This window comes from Herpailurus yagouaroundi, unplaced genomic scaffold, assembly GCF_014898765.1.
Source record: "Herpailurus yagouaroundi ecotype Mexico unplaced genomic scaffold, PumYag 209, whole genome shotgun sequence".
In the NCBI taxonomy this organism is placed as follows: domain Eukaryota; kingdom Metazoa; phylum Chordata; class Mammalia; order Carnivora; family Felidae; genus Herpailurus; species Herpailurus yagouaroundi.
Window position 1 is genome coordinate 319210 of NW_024412440.1, and position 19644 is coordinate 338853.

The following is a 19644-nucleotide window of genomic DNA, read 5'->3' on the forward strand; positions in this document are numbered from 1 at the left end:
ATTACTGATACTGTTGACTTTATATTGTCGAAATATTAATAGTGTTAAATATAACAAAATCTTAGGGTTTATGGCAGACCCTTAAGTGACTTTTCAATGGAGATTTGACTAGTAAAGGGTTTGAGGTTTTTCTACCTTGCCATAATCACTCTTTAAATAAGAGGACATTATGTTTTCTTTCATATTAACATGCAAATGAAAGCGAAATTAGAAATGCTTTATAAGAAATACTCCATTTTTTGATTTCTGGAATAGAAGTGAATATTATCAAAATGAAAACTGAAACAGTAAAAAGTTTTTCTAATTTTAATTTTGATATTTTATTGTCTTGTAGTGAAGCATTATTTAAATATCTCCAACTTCAATTGAAAATTTAAAATGAGTGCATTTTTCATGTTTGTAAAAATTAATATCTCATCATTTTTTTATAGGTCTCATATCTTTTGGGTGAACAGAAGTCTACCTTTATGGGGCTTACAGGTTATGTACAATTTTGTTTTATCCCTATATTTCTGGATTTAATCATATTTCACAGAGAAATACTATTGGAGAGAAAACTGTTGATAAGAGAAATGAATTTGCTTTATTGCTTACTTAATCTTGATGCACATCTTAGACAAACAATTTTATTTCTATCTTTGTTTGCCTGAGCCCTGCATTCTACCTTTTGAGAATTCCCTTCTGATCAGGATTTGACTTTAGAAAAAGGTTTGGAGGGCATGGAGAAAACCAGAGTAAAGGAGTGTGTTAAGGCACCACAAGTTCCCCAAACTACTTTAGGTATTCACCTTATATAATCCTTGAAAAAGTAATCAGAATCTCATAACCATGTTTGCTCTTCTACTTTATATCCGTAGTGTCTGGAACATGGCAGAATCTCAATAAATAATTATTAAATGAATAAACGAATGAATGGCTCATATTACCAATAGCAAGAGCTTGGTCCCTAAACAGATAATTTTGTAAATAAAACAAAAAGTATATTTCTGGCATAAAAGGGGTCCTGAAGAAAGAGTCAGAAAATATGAGAGGGAACAGCGTGTCTGAATTATGTTGCTGCATTGTTCCCTAGAGTCCTCTGTATCTCTGCTTTGTTCCTTGTTCTATTGAATTTTATGCCCAGCAAACTTTGTAAGTTCCCATCTCCTCTACTCCTGTCTCTCTCCTACACATACTTTTTATTTTCTGTTATTTTTCAGCTGTGAAAGTTATCCAAAGGATAGATAAAATGGTAAAAAATTACAGATTGGAAGACAGTTGAGTCTGGAAGTAATGGAAAGACTCTAAAACTCACTGTTTATAAACAACCTTTAAAATATGTTAAAATCAAATGTTCGCTTTGTCTTTTAGTCATGAGGATTGTAAAGTCTGTACATTTTAAAGTTTAAAGTTTATGATGAATTATTTTAATTATGTATGCATTGTGATCATAACTATGAAATCACATTTTTACTGTGTCTAGATATTTCATACTTTTTTGAAGTCAAGTTGCATTTCATGGTTTTTTTTACACTGATTTGCATTGCAGTGTCATTAATTACAAATACCCTTTCAAATATTTAAGTGTTTACTAAAAATGCAGTCTATTAATCTCTGGCTTGATTTCTATATTATCCTTCAGTGAGAAGCACATTTAAAGTAAGTGAATATTTTTGAGAGTAGTCGTATATGGCCTTGAAATACATTTTGATCTATTCAGATTGCTTTTATCTAATAGTGATATTTTATAATAATGATAATGCTCATTTTCAAATAGGATTTTGAGTAGTCATGCCACAAATGTTGTAGGGATCTTCTAACACTACATATAGGAAAAAGCACGGATGATGACGATTTAAAGGACTAGTAGGGAAAATCTATGAGATGTGCATGTAACGTCAGAGCAGTGCCTGGCTACCATATGTACTTTTGAACATAATTTACTTATATTGCCATTCATTCACATGCTTTTTTGTTGTTCTTTTGTTTTGATATTCACTTAAATCAAAGTTTTCATTCCAACAGGAGTTAAAATTTAAAACTCCAGGGTATCTGCTTTTCTTATGTAGATTGTCTGAAATCTCAAAAGTGTATAAACAAACATATTTGTTCTCTGAGTCATTTCTTGTTTATGCTTGCGTATTTTCTTCTATTCATGTAGCCCAAAGTGCTGAGAGTATTTAATACAAAATCATTTGGATATCTTTTACAGTTACTTTTCCTGTTGTGCAATCATAGCTTTTTGGTAGTTCAGCTGTGGAAACCGTAGACAGATCAGCGAATGTAGATAAAGATGGAAACTTGTCTAGGAGGGTGTAGGATATGTTCTTCCAGCTATGAAAGGGGAATTGGTTAGAAAGTTCATTTAAATAAAATCTGAAAGTACTTTGAAGTGTTCACATGGGACTATTTTGTTTAGTGTTCAAGGATGCTGCTCTTTCATTTGGTGGGTGATAGGATAGAATGTATCACTCAACTCAAAGCTTATATTCTTTTTATTTTCTGAAAGGAAGATTTTTGGTAGATGTCCTAGAGGTGGTATAAGTCTTGGTGGGAGAGGGTGGTGGTTGTGGCGGGGCAGTTGTGTGTGATTGTGCATATTAAGAACATACACAAAAGAACTATTCTTTACAGATCATGCAAGCTCCAGCTAGCCTGACTCTTCCAATTCCACATTTATATTTGAGATAAACAATAAGTATTTATTCAGGAGTATTAGAAACTATAACACTAAGCTTGTAGTGCTGGGAATAGTTTGCAACCTCTCACGTGTCTATGGAAGGTAAAGTGCCACATAATACCTCCTTACATCTATATCTGGATATTCTACAAATATGTGTATACAGATACATATGCATATATGCAAATATTTGTAAGGTAAGTACTACAATCATAAATATATATATTTAATTCTATTGCATTTTCTCATTAAAGTACTTTTTTTTTCCAGGTTTCAGTGGCATTGATAAGTCTATTTGAAACAATACTACTTGGTTATCTCAGTTATAAGGTAAGTTATTTTAATTAGAAGTTTTCTTTTGATAGAACACATTACTAGCATTTACCCAGTATTCCTTTATTTATAATTTGTACCCTGGGGATAAAGCAAGTTCTCCTTAAGCCTCTTTAATTATTTTGGGCCTCTGTAGTATGTGATAAGAATCTGTAGTTATATAGTAATGTTTTCCTTGGTGGCTTGAAAATATTTCACTAATTCCTGTGGGCTAATTACCTATTATATACATGCTCATATGAGGCAAGCAAATGGAATGGGTTGGCCTTTAATTGTTCCTAATCTCTTTTCCTCATCTGTATAAAAAATATTGAGGGAGCAAAAACATGTCTGTTAGGAATTATTTTAATGATTTCTCTTCATTTTTGGTGAAGGTTTGTTTGGCTGAAACAATTTAACAAATACTTATTTGGTGAAGAGCTCTATACTGTGCATTGTTCTTCTCTCATTGAGTTTCCATCTAGAAAGGGGGATATATAGGAGAAAATTATAAAGACAATAATAATACAAAACAGAATACGAGGTACTTTCAGTGAGGTGCAAATAAAGTCCTATGGGGATAGAGAGATGGCATATCATAGGATGAAAAGAAAATACTTGACTGATTTAAGCAGAGTCCTTGAATCAGTGATTTCAATAAGGAAAGATGAAAAGGCAAGACACTAAAGATTTATAGAATTAGCAAAGGCATGAAAGAAGTAATGTGCATATAAAATTGGAAGAAGAATAAATAAGTTTGGGCAGAATTTTGGGACATTTGGGAAAATATTGGTTGGGAAAATTTGGTACAATATTGTGAGGGCCTTGTATAGCACCATATAATGGGACTTTGATGGAGGATGTTGAGCATGAGAGTTCTGTAATTGTAATAAAGTTTTAGGAGTATTAGTTCGGAACATCTGTGCAGCACAGTTCAGAGAGACATCGCACTAAGGCCATGTGCTCAATTAAGACACAATTGCAGAAAGGAAGACTGGGAGTGAGGTTTTAGCTGGGTGAAAGAAATAGACAGAGGTGACATAAGATGAAATATAAAGGTAGAAACTAAAGAAACCATCATCTGTTTGATTGAAAAAGTGGAGGAAAAGATAAAGTCACATATCGCTTTAACATATTTTAAACTCAAATGGCTGGGAACATGGCAGTAAAACTAAGAAAAATTACATCAAGAAAAAAAATCAGATTGGGGTCAAAATTGATGGAATAATGACAATCGTTTTGGAAATGATGAATTTGAGGTGATCATGGACAAATAGGTAGTCATTCTCAACTAAAAATGAGAATCTGGAACAGGGAGATTTAAGATGTGGAAGTCATTTTCACAGAGATAGTGGAGGAAGCATGAGAGTTTATTAAGTATGGGATAATAATGAGGGAGAAGCTAAGGCTCATTTGATGGAGATGCTTACATTGTGGTTGCTGGAAGAAGAACAGAGTAATCAGGGAAGACGGAGACATAGACAAGAAAGGCAGAAAGACTTCAGAATGGCTGTCATACTCATCACTAACCTTCAGTTCACATTTTCTGCATGTACTGTATCATCAAGTGTACTACTAAAGGTTATGTTTTGGGGGAACTCTTATATCAACTGCTTTCACACTTTTTAAGACATAGGATTTTAAAGATAACATTTGTTAGACTACTTTTAATCCTAAATTAAGAGCAAGATACCTTTACAAACTCACCTTTTCCTGTGGCTTTATTAAAAAATATTATCCTTAACTCCATCTGAAGAAAATAACGCTGATATCTGATGAGGTGAGATTGGTGAATTAGAAAGTATAGAAAAAAAAAAGAATGTGGGCTTTCCAAAAAATATAGATGGGTTGATTTAGTATTTGTGAGAAAAAATTGGGTGTTAGAAATTCTAAGGAAGAAAAGTGTTCTCTGAAAGCATTGGAATTACAAGTTTAGTAAGAAATTTGAGAAAAGGTCATTGGATTTACAGTTTAGAAAATCATTTGCTATTCACCTGTAGGAAAAAATTTCAGGGTTGTACAATTGAGAGTAAAAAGCACTAAATGAAGAATGTTGTTTGGGGTAGGAGCTCCCTAGAAGTGGTCAAATGAGGCAGAGAAGATTGCCAGTGACGGAAAAAATCTGTATCATTTAGAGAAAGTAGGTAGAGGGGACCAGAAAAAAATGATAGACAAAGCAAGTTTTATGCAAAGTAAGAATAAGCTGGATTAGGAACCTGAGGTCTACTGATTCACTTTGGATACATTCCATTCTTTTCTGAGAGCACAGAAGATGGAAAATGATGCACGAAAGAATATTTTGAAGCTAGAGAAGGGAACCTGAGAGACCTTACATGTAGGTAGTCGCTCATCCTTAAATAACCTAATTACTCACTCAATGATGAATTGTTTAGACTAAGATGTTGAGGAAGATCTTTTAATGGCTTATAAATATATCTTTTTGTCAAAATAGGTGCTCTAGAAACATATACTGATTGAAAAATCTGGATTTTGTATACCTAGAAGAGCAAAATACAAATCAAGTGAATTAATATCCAAGATTGTATCTCCGAAGTTACTTATTATTCAAGTACGTGATGAAAGTCGAATGTAATATACAAAAAATGACATGCTGAAAAATTAGGCACATGGGTGTTTTTGGTAAATGTATTAAACCTCTTCCACTGGTTCTAGAGTGTGTACAGATATATAACTGGCTAAAATATTAATCTACATTTGTGAATGTATTTTTTCTAAATTCTAGCCAAAAGGTAATATGAAATTAACTTTGGTGCTTAATGAAACTCTTAGCCCTAATCTAAAAAGTCATTTAAAAAACACAAACAGATTCAAGATAATTTTCCATTATAATCATATGATGTTGACATTTGTAATTAATTAATTCCTGCCACTTATACAATGAGAGCAAAGCATTATGAGACCTAGTGGCATTATAAGAACTAGATGATATATAATATTTCCCTTCTGACCTTCATAAACACTAATGGCTTAGATGGTGGAGAGGTAGATGGTAGTTGAGTTTTGTGTGTTTCAAAGAAGCAAAGGATAAAAAGGAGTTACGTGATACTGGAAGGACAGGTTTCTATTAACTACCTCCTTTTTCCTCTCATAAATTCAAACTCATAGACTCTTTTTACCCCACCAATAGGCTGTTGGATAAAATATGTGAAATGAGTAAATTAACTGTTTGGTAACTGTAATTGGTAACTGTTTATGGCCTATAACTAAGGCAAATTTGGATAGCAGAATCTCAATTGAGTTCCTCCTCTCAAATTAGATTTTTAATAAAAATTATAGACAGGTGGGCAGAAATAGATGTTGCCTTAGAAGTGTACATATTCCCAATATTGTTCTGGGATACGTTACATTCTCAAATATCTATTAATAGCAAATCAATATTTATTTTTCTAAAATTTCTTTACTTCTATATATGCAGATAATGTGAATATTTATAGATAATATACATGTGCACATATAGTATTTAAAAATAAACTTAATATAGTATTCTGTAAGCACTTTATAATTCTTGAAATTAAGCATTCTAAAATAAACACGACTTAATCCTTAACAATTAAAATAGTTTAAAGTATGGCGACTGCAGTTTTTTATTTTTTTGTGTGTGTGTTTTTTTTTAACATTTATTTATTTTTGAGACAGAGAGAGACAGAGCATGAACGGGGGAGGGTCAGAGAGAGGGAGACACAGAATCTGAAACAGGCTCCAGGCTCTGAGCTGTCAGCACAGAGCCCGATGCGGGGCTCGAACTCACAGACCGCGAGATCATGACCTGGGCCAAAGTGGGCCACTTAACCGACTGAGCCACCCAGGTGCCCCAAGACTGCAGTTTTTCAAAAACAAAGTGTATGTTGAGGTTAGTGGATAATTTTAAAAGTCCCTGACATCACCTTATTTTGTCCTCTATCCTACAGAAGTGCAGGTCTGTGCTTAAACATCATTCCATTCATGTTTATAGCTACTTGGCAGAACAGCCCCAGGATCTCCCAGCAGTAAAGTTCTTATTCTTCTGTTACCATAAATACCCTCTATGTCTTTATCAACTGCCTTCAAAATAGAACTCTATTTATACATACACATTCATTAAATCATAAGGAAACGAAAACAAACTCCAGCATAATTTCCAAAATTCTGCAAACAAAAATCCAACATACCTAGAAGGCTTATATTAAATCTGCAGTTCTTTTTTCTATAATCACTTGATGAAGAACAATGGTTTGAGATTGTCACACCATGATGAGCTCCCTTTTGGTCAGGAACAAAGGGTTGGACAAAGGAAAGGACTTTTAGATGCTGATGATTCTGCTTACAATACCATGGAAATGGTAAATCTAAATATTCAGTTTACATTTAGAAATACAAAATAAGGCTACCATAGGATTACTACACTATTTTAATTTCATCAAAGGAAGATGAGTTAACAGCCTTTTTAGTTATGTATTTTAAATATAGGTATTGTTAATATTGAAGAAGAATGTGTTTTTAAAAAGTCTCTTGGTATATGCTGGGCTAATGATTTAATTACCATACATCTTATAATTTTTAAGTGCTTTTTGGAGGTACTTAGAAATAGTTACAAACTTCCATTTTCCTTTATGATAAAAATAAAAACCTGATTAATTTAAGAAAATTACCTATTTTCCTCCATTTTTACTAAGGAAAATGATGTCCATACCAAATAATGTAGAATGGTTGGATTAATGTTTATTTATATTTTACTGAATTCTTTCAATAAAAGGAACACAGTTTTACACACTTAGCACAGATAAAGAAAGCTACCTAAGAAATTTTTTTTTGGAGGGTGCCTGGGTGGCTCAGTTGGTTAAGTGGCAGACTTTGGCGTAGGTCATGATTTCACGGTTTGTGGGTTCAAGCCCTGCATTGGGCCCTGTGCTGACAGCTCAGAGCTTGGAGCCTACTTTGGATTCTGTCTCTCCCTTTCTCTCTGTCTCTCTCTTGCTCACAGTCTCTATCTCTCAAAAAATGAATAAAAATGTTAAAAAATTCTAAAAATATTAAAAAAAAAGATTTTTTTTTTTTTTAAAGAAGTTACCTTTTGAGGGCGGGTTTGCCTGGCTGGCTCTGTTGGTAGAGTGTACAACTTTTAATCTCAGGGTCGTGAGTTTAAGCCTCACATTGACCATGGAGCCTAATTTAAAAAATAAAAATAAAATAAATTATACTTTGGAAGAAGACATGCCTATTACCTCCTTTGTGAAAATAAGATTAGGTGCCTGGGTGGCTCAGTCGGTTAAGCATCCGACTTTGGCTCAGGTCATGATCTCGCGGTCCGTGAGTTCGAGCCCCACGTCGGGCTTTGTGCTGACAGCTAAGAGCCTGGAGCCTGTTTCAGATTCTGTGTCTCCCTCTCTCTCTGACCCTCCCCCGTTCATGCTGTCTCTCCCTGTCTCAAAAATAAATAAAACGTTAAAAAAAAAAAAGAAAATAAGATTAAATGAAATAAGTATTTAACATAATTTTGAAGGACATTTTGGATTTTATTTTATGCTTCTCTACATAATGTCATTCTATAGATACATTTTTTTCACAATAATTGTTTTTATTATGTGGATTTTTATAACCATAGTTAGGTTCCCTAACACTCAGTGTAACTTGGGAATACTTTCTATATATTTTTTTCATTAGCTAATTTTAGGGGAGATATTTATTCATGTATCTCTCAGTTCAGGAGAAAACCTGAGATCTTAGAATTAAACCTAGTGAATACAATAAACAGACATGCATTATTTTTAGCAATGAGTATATTGCCTCACTGTATAATTTTAGATAATGAAAATTAGCCCTTGGAGGGAAGATTATTCATTTTCAGGGGATTGGCACATTAGGTGTGCCTTTAGAAAAATAATCTAGGTAATGTGGTAGGTGAATCGGAATGGGACAAGAATGAAGGGAAGAAGACCAGCTAGGAACCTCAACCAGATCAAAGCGGGGGAATGAGTTAGAATAAGAACTAAGCAAACTCAGTATCTATTTATGAATCAGGAAATCTTATTGACCAATTATACTTAGGTAGATTGGGGGAAGGAAGATGTTAATAGTTTCTCCAGGATTTTTGGTTTGTGTTACTGGGGAACCAATCAGGGCAAAAATCATAAATTTTACTTCTAGACATTTTACACACAAGGTACCATTGAGGCTTCTGTATGAAGCAGTGGCTTAAATAGTGGAAATGAAACAGAATCTCAGAGATACAATATTGATCTGGGCTAGAGATACAGCTTTGGAAGTCATTGGTTTATTATTGAAAACAAGTTGACTTTGAAACAGACGAAACTACCTGAGATAGGTTTGTAGCCAAGTACTCTTAAAATACTTTCCTGCAGAAATTTTCCATTGGAACTCTGTGGTTACAAGTTAAACAACTAATGTATAACTATATTCAGGTACGCTTCAAATAATAAAATCCTTTCAAGCATTTCCATTTGGATCCAATAGAAAGAAATACAAATACTTAAGTTGAAAATATAACACAGGGGCACCTGGGAGGCTCAGTCAATTAAGTGTCTGACTATAGTTCAGGTCATGATCTCATGGTTTGTGAGTTTGAGCCCACGTTGGGCTCTCTGCTGCCAGCGCAAAACCCACTTTGGATCCTCTGTCCCCCCCTCTCTCTGTCCCCACCCCATCCTCTAGTGTGCACACTCTCTGTGCTAGCTCTCTATCTCTTTCCCTCTCTCTCAAAAGTAAATACACATTAAAAAAATAACACAATATACCAAGAGGGGGAAGAACATTTATAAAATATTTGGGAGTATAATTTATTCATTAACATGAGCCCTAACAGGCATAGAAACAAATAGTTGTATAAAATGTTACAAACTCTTGTCAGGAGAGTAGTGGTAAAGGCATGGAGAGTAGGGCATTCCAAGCAGAGGGAGAAGTATGAGCAAAGTTATAAAACTATGAAATATCCTACCATGTTCAGAGAATTGTATAAAGTTCAGTGTGGATGAATCTGTGGTTGAATTCAAGATGGGAATAGGAGTATAGTAGGTTCGAACCAGACCAGTAATCAGAGTTAAGTTCCAGATTATGAACTTTCATATAATATAAAGAGTAGTTTGGTTGTTACTATGTTGGCAATGACATTTTAGAATGAATACTTTGCCTTTAATATAGAAGAGAAATCGGAAATTAATTAAGTTAGATACCAGTTTGAGAGTTCTTTTAATTGAGAAAAAAATCATAAAATAAAATTGAAGTATTACAAATGGAAATGAAGCAAACCATCAGAGATAGAAAAGATTTTTGCTGGGGCATCTGGGTGACTCAGTTGGTTAAGCATCTGACTTTGGCTCACGTCATGATCTCGTGGTTCCTGAGTTTGAGCCCCACATTGAGCTCTGTGCTGTTGGTGCAGTCCTCTGTCTCCCTCTCTCTCTGCCCCTCCCCCCACTCATGAGTGAGCATGCTCTCTGTCTTTCTCTTTCTCTCTCAGAAATAAATGAACATTTAAAGAAAAAATGACTTTTTACAAGGAAAAGGTTTTTTATTTACTACGAACCAAGTTTTTCCAAAGAGTGTCTCACAGCTATGAGAACTGATATAATCCTGCTGTGCCTTAATAGACATAGCTTTCCATATCACCAGTGGTAACTATTTTCAGACTTTCTTTTGTTGATTATATCATTCCCTTTCCCCGTGAACAATCATTAACACTAAAGAGAGGTATACAATCAGTAGTAAAAATACACCAAGGACAGAATAAGCCAAATGTTTAGCATTCTGGAAACTGAGCCATGTAAAAGACTGATGAATGAAATGGTGATATTAACCTGCACACACACACACACACACACACACACACACACACAATCGTGACATAATTAAGATCAGTTATAACTGGTTTATTAAATATGTCTGACTTATTGCAAGTAAGAAAGGCCTCTAGTTTTCCTATACGTTTTGAAATCCTCACATCCTCCTGATCCATGCTGATCAGATGATATCTCAGACAGATCTCAGAGCTTTTCCAGTCTCTTCAATCACAAGGCAGATTCGTTTTAGTATTTAAGAAGTTATGGCCAATATATATAAACATTAAAATTCTCATCCACGTTAAGGCTTTATCTAGTCCTTGGCTCAGACCTGTGTGGGACAGGGAATCATTATGGAGGCCATCTGCTGTTTTCACTTCCTCTCTTATTTGAGGCTGCTGATTGTGGTCCCACCAGGGCTGAGGAGGCACAGGGAGTGGGGTGAAGTCAGCTTCTGGGATGCAGGTGCCTGACTGACACAAGTGTAGTCTGATGTTGGGTTGTCCTGCATGGCAGATACAAGTAGGGCTTTTGTGGTCTTCCTCAGGCCTTTGGCTGAAGGCCTTGGATGCCTCAGTGCCTCTGGCTGGACTAAACTCCTCAGGTCGCCATCTGTTGAGGTCTCGCTTCCCATTCAAGTATAGTCTTCCTGAGTATAAACTCCTTTAAAATGGCCATACGTTTTATTCTTTAGAGCCTATATCTCGTTCCCAGAAAACAAGTACCTTTGTTTTAGAATTGGCAAAATTGTGACTTGCTCTCATTTCAGCCCTCTTTCTTGTTGCACTGTTTTCTCTTCATGTTTAGATGTTTTAGGCATTAGCCAAGTACAGTTTCTGTGTGTGAGTCAAGCTCTTTAAGTGACTCTCTTGAGCCTTTCTCACTTAGCTTGAAGTAATGAGAGAAGCTCCAAGGCACCACTTACCTCTCTGTATGGAGGGCTTCTCATTGCTCCCATTTCTTCCACCTGCTCCCTCTACCACTTTTTATGTAGCCTGAAGATGGTAATGAACGAAATACAGGAAAACTTAGTACCTAATATTTGAGTACATGGACAATAGCCAACCTAGAACCTTGGTTTGTGATGTAGAAGTATCTTGTATCACTTTAATGTTTTAAGCCTTTGGGACTTCAAGGATAATTAAGAAAGACTCCCCATCTTGAAGCCAGTGTTATAAAATAATTGAAAATTACAGAAACCCAGATTTCCAATTGCGTTTTAATATGGAGATCCCTTTATAGAAGAATAAGCTGCTTTAGGGCATTCAGAGTTGTTTTTCATTGGACACCATTTAAGAAAGAGCCAGTGATTAACCTGTTTATATCAGAGTCAGCTTTATGGGTGTTTAATATGTGCATTTGCAGAGTGTTAAAGATTTAGAAGGACCTGCTCTTATTTTAATATTCTTATGTCACCTTCTGGAAATTGTTAATAGATTGTTAATAAGAGATCCTGAATTTTCATTGTGCACTAGGCCCCACAAATTATGTTGCCAATTTTTATTAATATCATTGTACTATGTGTGTCGGGAGATTAGAATCTAGATGATTGAAAAAGCCCTTCTCTTTACATTTTATCGATATAAAACCATTGTTAATACCAATAAACATTAACAAGTGTATGTGTTTATAAACTATTTAATATGCTTTACAGTTTGTGAATATAATTCACATAGTAAAAACATTAAGATTGAATCACTTTTTACTGATTCTGTAGGTTCTTTGATATTTGTTTTATTTTTACTAGTAACCTTTCTTCCATGAAATAATGTATGATCAAAATGTGTTGTGTACAATATTCAAGAATTACTATAAATGTTTGCTTTATTTCTTTAACTTACCACAAAATTGAGTGAGTACAATTACACTTAGAAAAATACTCTTTAAAAGTTATTGCTATATCTTTATAAAATAATTTGGTATTCTGTTAATGTAAGCATCCTTGCTAGAGAAATTCTGAGTGCTGTCTTTTTCCCCCTTTAATGGGATTCAGTATAATTGACTTTCATTTTTATTTATTCTTTCTTGGAAGGGAAACATCTGGGAACAGATTTTACGAATACCCTTCATCTTGGAAATAATTAATGCAGTTCCCTTCATTATCTCAGTAAGTCCTAAAAGCATCTTTAAAATAAATAATTTTGTTATTGGACTTAAGTCTTTAAATCTAAAGACTAATATATAATATATTAGTTCCAATAAATGGTTTTGGGCTTTGGTTAGAATCATGATATTAAAAATAAGTAGTAAAGTCAGTTGGATAACTGGATTGTGAAATTAAATGAAAACTAATGAGATTTAGTGCAATAGCAAAATAAAACACTTTTTAGACATATATGCTCTAGATGTGCCATTTAAACAGGTGTGGGTATTATCTAGACAGAGTAGAAATTAATCATTCCACTTCTTGTGTGTATTATGGACTTAAAAAAAAAGAAACTAACAAAAAGCAGAATGAGACCTGTAAATATAGAGAACTGATGCTTGCTGTCAGGGGTGGGGGGGGGGGGTGGTCTGGGCAAATTGCTTGAAGGGGAGTGGGATACAGGCTTCCAATTATGGAATAAATAAATCATGGGAATAAAAAGCACAGTATAAGAAATGCAATCAATGATACTGCAATAGTGATACAACAGGACAGATGATAGCTATACTTAATGGTGAACATAGCTTAATGTATAAACTTGTCAAATCACTAAGTTGTACACCTGAAAGTCATGTAACATTGTGGGTCAACTATACTCAGATTAAAAAAAAGATATCAAGCATTTATAAAAGTTTCTCATACTGAGGATATATTTATTTCTAGCTTAAACACAATTATTTTACTATGTTCACTTCTCTTGTTAATAAGAAAGTTGCCAATAGCCAGACAGCTAGCAATTTTTGCTTCTTTACCAAAATACAGTGGAGTACCAATTCTATGAAGATCCTGTTCAGTTGCAGCCCCATAAACACATAACCAGCACTTTCCCATTGCAAAATTAGGTTTCAATCTCCATTTCATAGAGTTATGATAATGTCTGTTGGGAATATGCTTTGCAACACTTTATTTGAGTTTTATTTGGAAAATTATGAAAGTAAGAAAATATTATCTAAAGCAGTTGCTTACTTCTGATAATTATTTTACTTTTAGTGATTTATCTAGAGGAACAACTGGAACGAGATTAAATGACAGGCTACCTAACTATAATCCAATTGAATATGGTTCCCAATGTCAGTTAAAATGTTTGAATCTGAAGAGAGTAAGTGGTAATGTTAAGCAAAAGGAAACCTTCTCTTCTTACTCCTACTTTCCCCCTCAAGCTGTAGGGAAGAGAGAGGTGATGTCTGTTGTAAACTGTCACACTGAAAGATTTAATGGTAGAATTACCATAGTTGTAGCTGATATTCAGTGGGAGCTTATTATTTCCTTTCTGCTTCTACAATAATTCCCAAAGAAGTTTTCCGTAAGAAAGACTTAGATGATAAATGCAAAGATCATATCTTCTCCTCGCATTTCATTAATGAGTTTAAAGTATTTGTCACATTTAAAAAAATTATATGTCCTTTAATCACTTTTTTCCTGTTTTACATTTATTTTCAATTTGCTGGCTATGATTTTTGCTTTGAGATAAAAGTTTAGCTCTGGTTTGTTTTTCAGATCTTCTGGCCCTCCTTAAGGAATCTGTTTGTCCCAGTCTTTCTAAACTGTTGGCTTGCCAAACATGCCTTGGAAAATATGATTGTAAGTATGACAGGGAAGTGCAAATACAAAACTATTTTCAACCCTCCATTATTTCTTAAATCCTTTTGATGCTCAGACTAAACAGAGAGAGAAGATGATTTGAAGTCTTAGTCTTGTACTTCCACACTCTTCCTCCCTATAATAGAAACTCATACTATTGTGATTTATTCAGGTATAACTAAATTTCTAAATGTCTTATTTTTAAACTTCTTTTAAATTAATTTAGTATTTTAGTAATAGTTTCATTTAAATGTTTATGAAAATGAAAAAGTTTTGGTAAAATACCTTCAAATAATGAAAGTGATATGTTGTATTAACATTGAAGCTAATAGACCCTAAGTTTGCTTGTATCCTAATTCAGGATGACAACTTTTTAAATGCCCATATTGCCAAGTCACTGCCTTTGTAAGGCCCTTTGAACTGGTAAACAAAAATCATTCAGATTTTCTAAATATCACCAAACCAAAGCTATCTGCTATTTGGACAACAAATTAACCGATCTTGTGAAGAGGAATAACCTTCCTAGGCAATCTGTTGATATATAATGGGAGTCCTTGTTTTAAGGATTTAGGAGGTGATGTCAAACTGCTCTTTTTTTTAATGTTTATTTATTTTTTGAGAGAGAGAGAGAGAGAGAGGATGAGCAGGGGAGGGGCAGAGAGAGAAGGACAGAGAGAATCCCAAGCAGGCTCCGCCCTATAGCACAGAGCCTGATGCGGGGCTCAATCTCATGAATCATGAGATCATAATCTGAGCAGAAATCAAGAGTCAGAAGCTTAACTGTCTGAGTCACCCAGGAGCCCCAGATGTCAGACTGTTCTTAGCTGTAGGTTTTCTCACATTCCATAAAAATATGTGAGATTTTGTGAGGTTCTGTATTGAAGCTGGAAACCCTTCATTTAAAGTCATCCTTTTAGATTTTGTTAGGTTGGGTTGTGAGTGGGATATTAGAGGGAGAAAGAGAAGGAGAAGTAAGAGATTCAGAACTCAAGAGTTGTGCCACGGTTGGATTTTGCTGAAGGCTGACCCTGTGCGGAGGGACTGATTTATAACTATGAGCAAAATGTGTTTACTATAGGCTTCAATATAAGTTAGCCATGAGACATTTTCTCTTTAGTCATCAATTCTATAAATGCTAATATGAGTCTACTATGTGCTAAGCACTCTGATATGATAGCTAATGATTCAACTTTCTTCATCTTCAAAACAGAACAAAAGTACTTACATTACGGACTTGCAATGAGAATTAAATAAAATCACATATATGTATAAACATATATATGTGTGTGTGTATATATGTATAAAATATTGTATCTGGCACAAACACAGTCAGGGCTCAAGCAGGCCCTGAGCCAGGGCTCAACAAGCAGACTTGTTTTATTTTAAATGTTTTTTTAAAAAGAAATGAACATGAAATTTTAGCCAAAGGAATATTTGGAATAACATTTAAGTATTCTCAACCAAATGAATGTTTCCAAACATTGAGTAACAACTGGAGTGTCATGAAAATACATGAGCAAGCAGTAGGGGAATGTGGACTGTGAAGTGGTTTGAATAAACATTGGGCTGTCTTATCTGTCCCCCCCCCCAAAAAAAAAACCCAAAAAACATTTTTTCACTAAATATATTTTGCCCAAATTATTAATGAAAAAAATACACCATGAAAAAATAAATCTCATTTTACTAATTTGTGTTATTAGTTGGTGGAAAAAAAATAACCATGGGAGGAATCATTAATCAATCATTGCGAGCAAAAGTAGTGCTTTGTAATATTAAGTTAGGATTCATTTTCTACTGTATTTCTATATTTTGCTTCTCCTTTCACTGATTGCTAAATTTTTAGTTTTTCTGCTCATTAACCCTCTGTCAAAAAGAAAGTAAGGAATGAGAGGTAAAATTGTAACCAACTTATTTTTTTTGTTTTCATAACAGTTTTGGTTAAATATGTGGTAGAAGAAGGTAAAGTAATGTTTTGTTGAGATTTTATATTGGTGAATTGATTTATTTCAAGCAATACTGACTTTAAGATGGTTAAAAGTTTATTATAAAATTTTTGAGATGAACAGAAAACTATAAAGTAAATTATGAAAACCTATAAATCTATCAGACTTTATATCCTCCTAATATTTTCTATGAAAAACATGCATACCTATCATATATGAAATTATATGTTCAATTTTATAATTTGAATTAAAAAAAATTTTAATGTTTATTTTTGAGACAGAGACAGAGCATGAGCAGGGCAGGGACAGAGAGAGAAGGAGACACAGAATCCAAAGCAGGCTCAGCTCCTGAGCTGTTAGCATAGAGCCTGATGAAGGGCTCTAACTCATGAACTGTGAGATCATGACCAGAGCTGAAGTCGGAACTGACTGAGTCACCCAGGCGCCCCTTGAATTTTGTTTTTATAGTGCCCAATTTCCTATATCACTAAATACTTTTTTCAAATCATTAAAAAAACTTTTTTAATGTTTATTAAGTTTTGAGAGAGAGAGAGAGCATGAGGGTGGGAGGGGCAGAGAGAGAAGGAGACACAGAATCTGAAGTAGGCTCCAGGCTAATGAGCTATCAGTACAGAGCCCAGTGCGTAGCTTGAACTCACAAATGGTGAGATCATGACCTGAGCCGAAGTTGGACACTTTGGTTGGACACCAACTGAGCCACCCAGGCACCCCCTTTTTAAATCGTTTTTAATGGCTGCATCTAAATCTGTTATATAGTTTTGATCAGTTAATCATTTTGTATTGCATATTTTAGTTACTTTAATAGTAATGAACATTTGTTATTTCATATAAGTATTATAATTTTGTAATAAAGGTGAACATATGTAAATATTGATTTTTATCTCTGATTATTTTCATGTGGTCAATTTTTAGAAATTATGTGATTGGATAAGTACTCACTAAATTAATGAATTAATGTATGAAATAAAAAGGACAGGACTTTGACCTATGTTACTAAATCACCTTCAAGACATTTTATAACAAAGTACATAGGCAATATCATATGTGAGTGCTCATATTTTGTATCTTAAACAACACTGGGTATATATTCTTTAATGTCTTTCAAATGGAAAGATTAAAAAGCATATCTTGAATTCAAGTTTATATTAATGAAGTTAAACTTAAAAAATTTTGTTCATTAGCTATTTAGCCTTTGATTTTTATGATAGATTGCCTGGCGTATTTCATGTCATTTTTCGTGATTCAGAGAATGAGATGTGATTGTAGCTTGACCTACTTACTGCTTTCCCCTAAATTGAATATATTGTTTTCTGATCTTTTAAAGTTAGAATTTTCCATAAGAGATCGTGCTTATCATGGAGGGCTGTGGGAGTCAGTGCAACATCTCTGTAGATGTTGGTAAGGCAAGTAACTGAAATTTGGTGCTTTGGTGGTCCCCCATAGTATTATGTTTGTCATATGAATGCTAAGGTAAGTTACATTTAGACCTAGGCAAAAATGAAGATATGTTGCTATATCCATTTAAAGTATATATATCAAGTGTGCACAAGGTAGCTAAAATATAATACATAGTAATAAATGTAGTGAAACTCATGGATATTTAGTATTTTCAAAATTAAAATATGCTTTTTTTTTGTTTTATTTTAGAATGATCTGCACAGAGCCATACAGCGTACCCAGTCTGCAATGTTTAATCAAGTTTTGATTTTAATATCTACATTACTATGCCTTATCTTCACTTGGTAAGATTATATATATCATTTTTATTGTTTCATTTAATTATAGTTTTTAAATATTATATATCATTTGAAATGAGTTGGCTAAAATAGATATTCTCTACAAATGTAAAGGATCACCTACAGAATTAAAAGTGAAATCTCTCCTTCAGTCTTACAGAAAAACCAAGAAAGCACGTCTATCATTTGGTATTGATATTTACTGCAACTTTGACATTTTCCCAAATGCTGTAAACAACCAAATCACAAGAATTTGCACTGCGTGCCATAGTTGTCAAACAAGAAATTTTCTTTCAAACTGCTGACTTGGAGGTGCCCTTATCTTTCTTACAATCTTCAAAGCAGAAACACTGTTGAGAAAACTGTCATTACCCATCACTGTCTCTGCCTGTGCCTTCTCTCCGTGATGTTTCAGTACGCAGTCAGGCAGAAAGCAAGGGCAGATGTCCTGCCAGTGCAATGCAAGACGTGGTTCTTTGCTTTGTTATAGAAAACAGGTATTTCTTTTTCTGGAAAGTCTCACCTTGATGATGATAAAGTAATCCAGTGGGAAATGGTGCTCTGCACATATGGACTCATGTAGATCCTTAAGTGGAGGGAAAAAATGTGAAAATCAAAAAATGAGGTAGAATAATATATCAGTTACAGGAGTCTTAAATATTATGTGCAATGGTGCTCTGTCCTGGATTTGACCTATTCAGAAAGAGAAAAAGCTAATTAGGAAGTACAAAATAAGAAGAATGCCTTCATGTGCTAGTACAACTGAATCAGATATAAATAGAGCTATAGGTGTACGTGTGTAAACATAGGTTGAGATATATAGGCATAGTAATACTTTGTGTCAGTAGTTTGCAGTGCCTATCTCTATTAACTGGATTTAAAATGTTTTATTGCATACTTTATATCTTAAAAAATAAATATATTTTAAGATACTTAATATCTGTAGATACAAACTCTCTAAACTTGACACAAAGCTATCTTATCATTTAAACCTTTTTTACTGTTCACAAATTGTTTTTATTGTTCACCTCGTAAACACCTACCTGCATAAATATGAAATATTAAGAGTATTGATTTCCCTCTCAAGTCACTAAAAATTCTTAATTTTAAGATAATGACATCATATAAATAGTTTAAGAGGGTTTTTTTGTTTTGTTTGTTTTACCTAAGGAAAAATACTACAAATTAGAATTTTTTTTTACTTATGTACATGTTAATATTTCAAATGCTGAAAAATTGAAGAAAGTAAAGTGATTTAAAAAATATTATTAGAGTCTGTTAAAGTAAAGTTAGTAAAGAAGCAATTGAAATATTAATGCTAAAAAAGGATAAATTATTTTTATATGGTAACGGTTAGTTCAGTACTTTTGTTTTGGAAGCATCCTTATCACAGTGAATCATGCATAGTGGGCTCTCTATTTGCTCTTACTTTCTGCCTATATGTCTATTTCTT

General features: G+C 33.8%; 1 protein-coding gene and 1 long non-coding RNA gene across 13 annotated transcripts in view; one reads left to right on the forward strand and one right to left on the reverse strand.

The window, feature by feature from the left end:
- The window catches only part of KCNT2 (potassium sodium-activated channel subfamily T member 2), a 361485-nt gene that overhangs the window by 114642 nt on the left and 227199 nt on the right, over positions 1–19644 (forward strand). For 7 of the 12 annotated variants that reach the window (XR_005784134.1, XR_005784135.1, XM_040453583.1 and 4 more), the window contains exons 4-8: positions 432–480; positions 2930–2989; positions 12797–12871; positions 14390–14491; positions 18103–18197. Coding sequence is in view for 10 of the 12 variants with exons in the window: in XM_040453583.1 (XP_040309517.1) it covers positions 432–480; positions 2930–2989; positions 12797–12871; positions 14390–14491; positions 18103–18197 (381 nt within the window). In the remaining 2 variants the exon portion in view is untranslated. Of the gene's footprint in view, positions 1–431; positions 481–2929; positions 2990–5427; positions 5541–12796; positions 12872–14389; positions 14492–18102; positions 18198–19644 lie in introns of those variants that run through there. The other 5 variants (XM_040453584.1, XM_040453586.1, XM_040453592.1 and 2 more) reach the window with 2 other exon arrangements.
- Positions 1–19644, reverse strand: part of LOC121016157 (uncharacterized) — a 43463-nt gene that overhangs the window by 17098 nt on the left and 6721 nt on the right. The window contains exons 2-3 of the long non-coding RNA XR_005784136.1: positions 18715–18777; positions 11690–11759 (exon numbers count right to left, since the gene is read on the reverse strand). This is a non-coding gene — a long non-coding RNA (uncharacterized LOC121016157). The remainder of the gene's footprint in view (positions 1–11689; positions 11760–18714; positions 18778–19644) is intronic.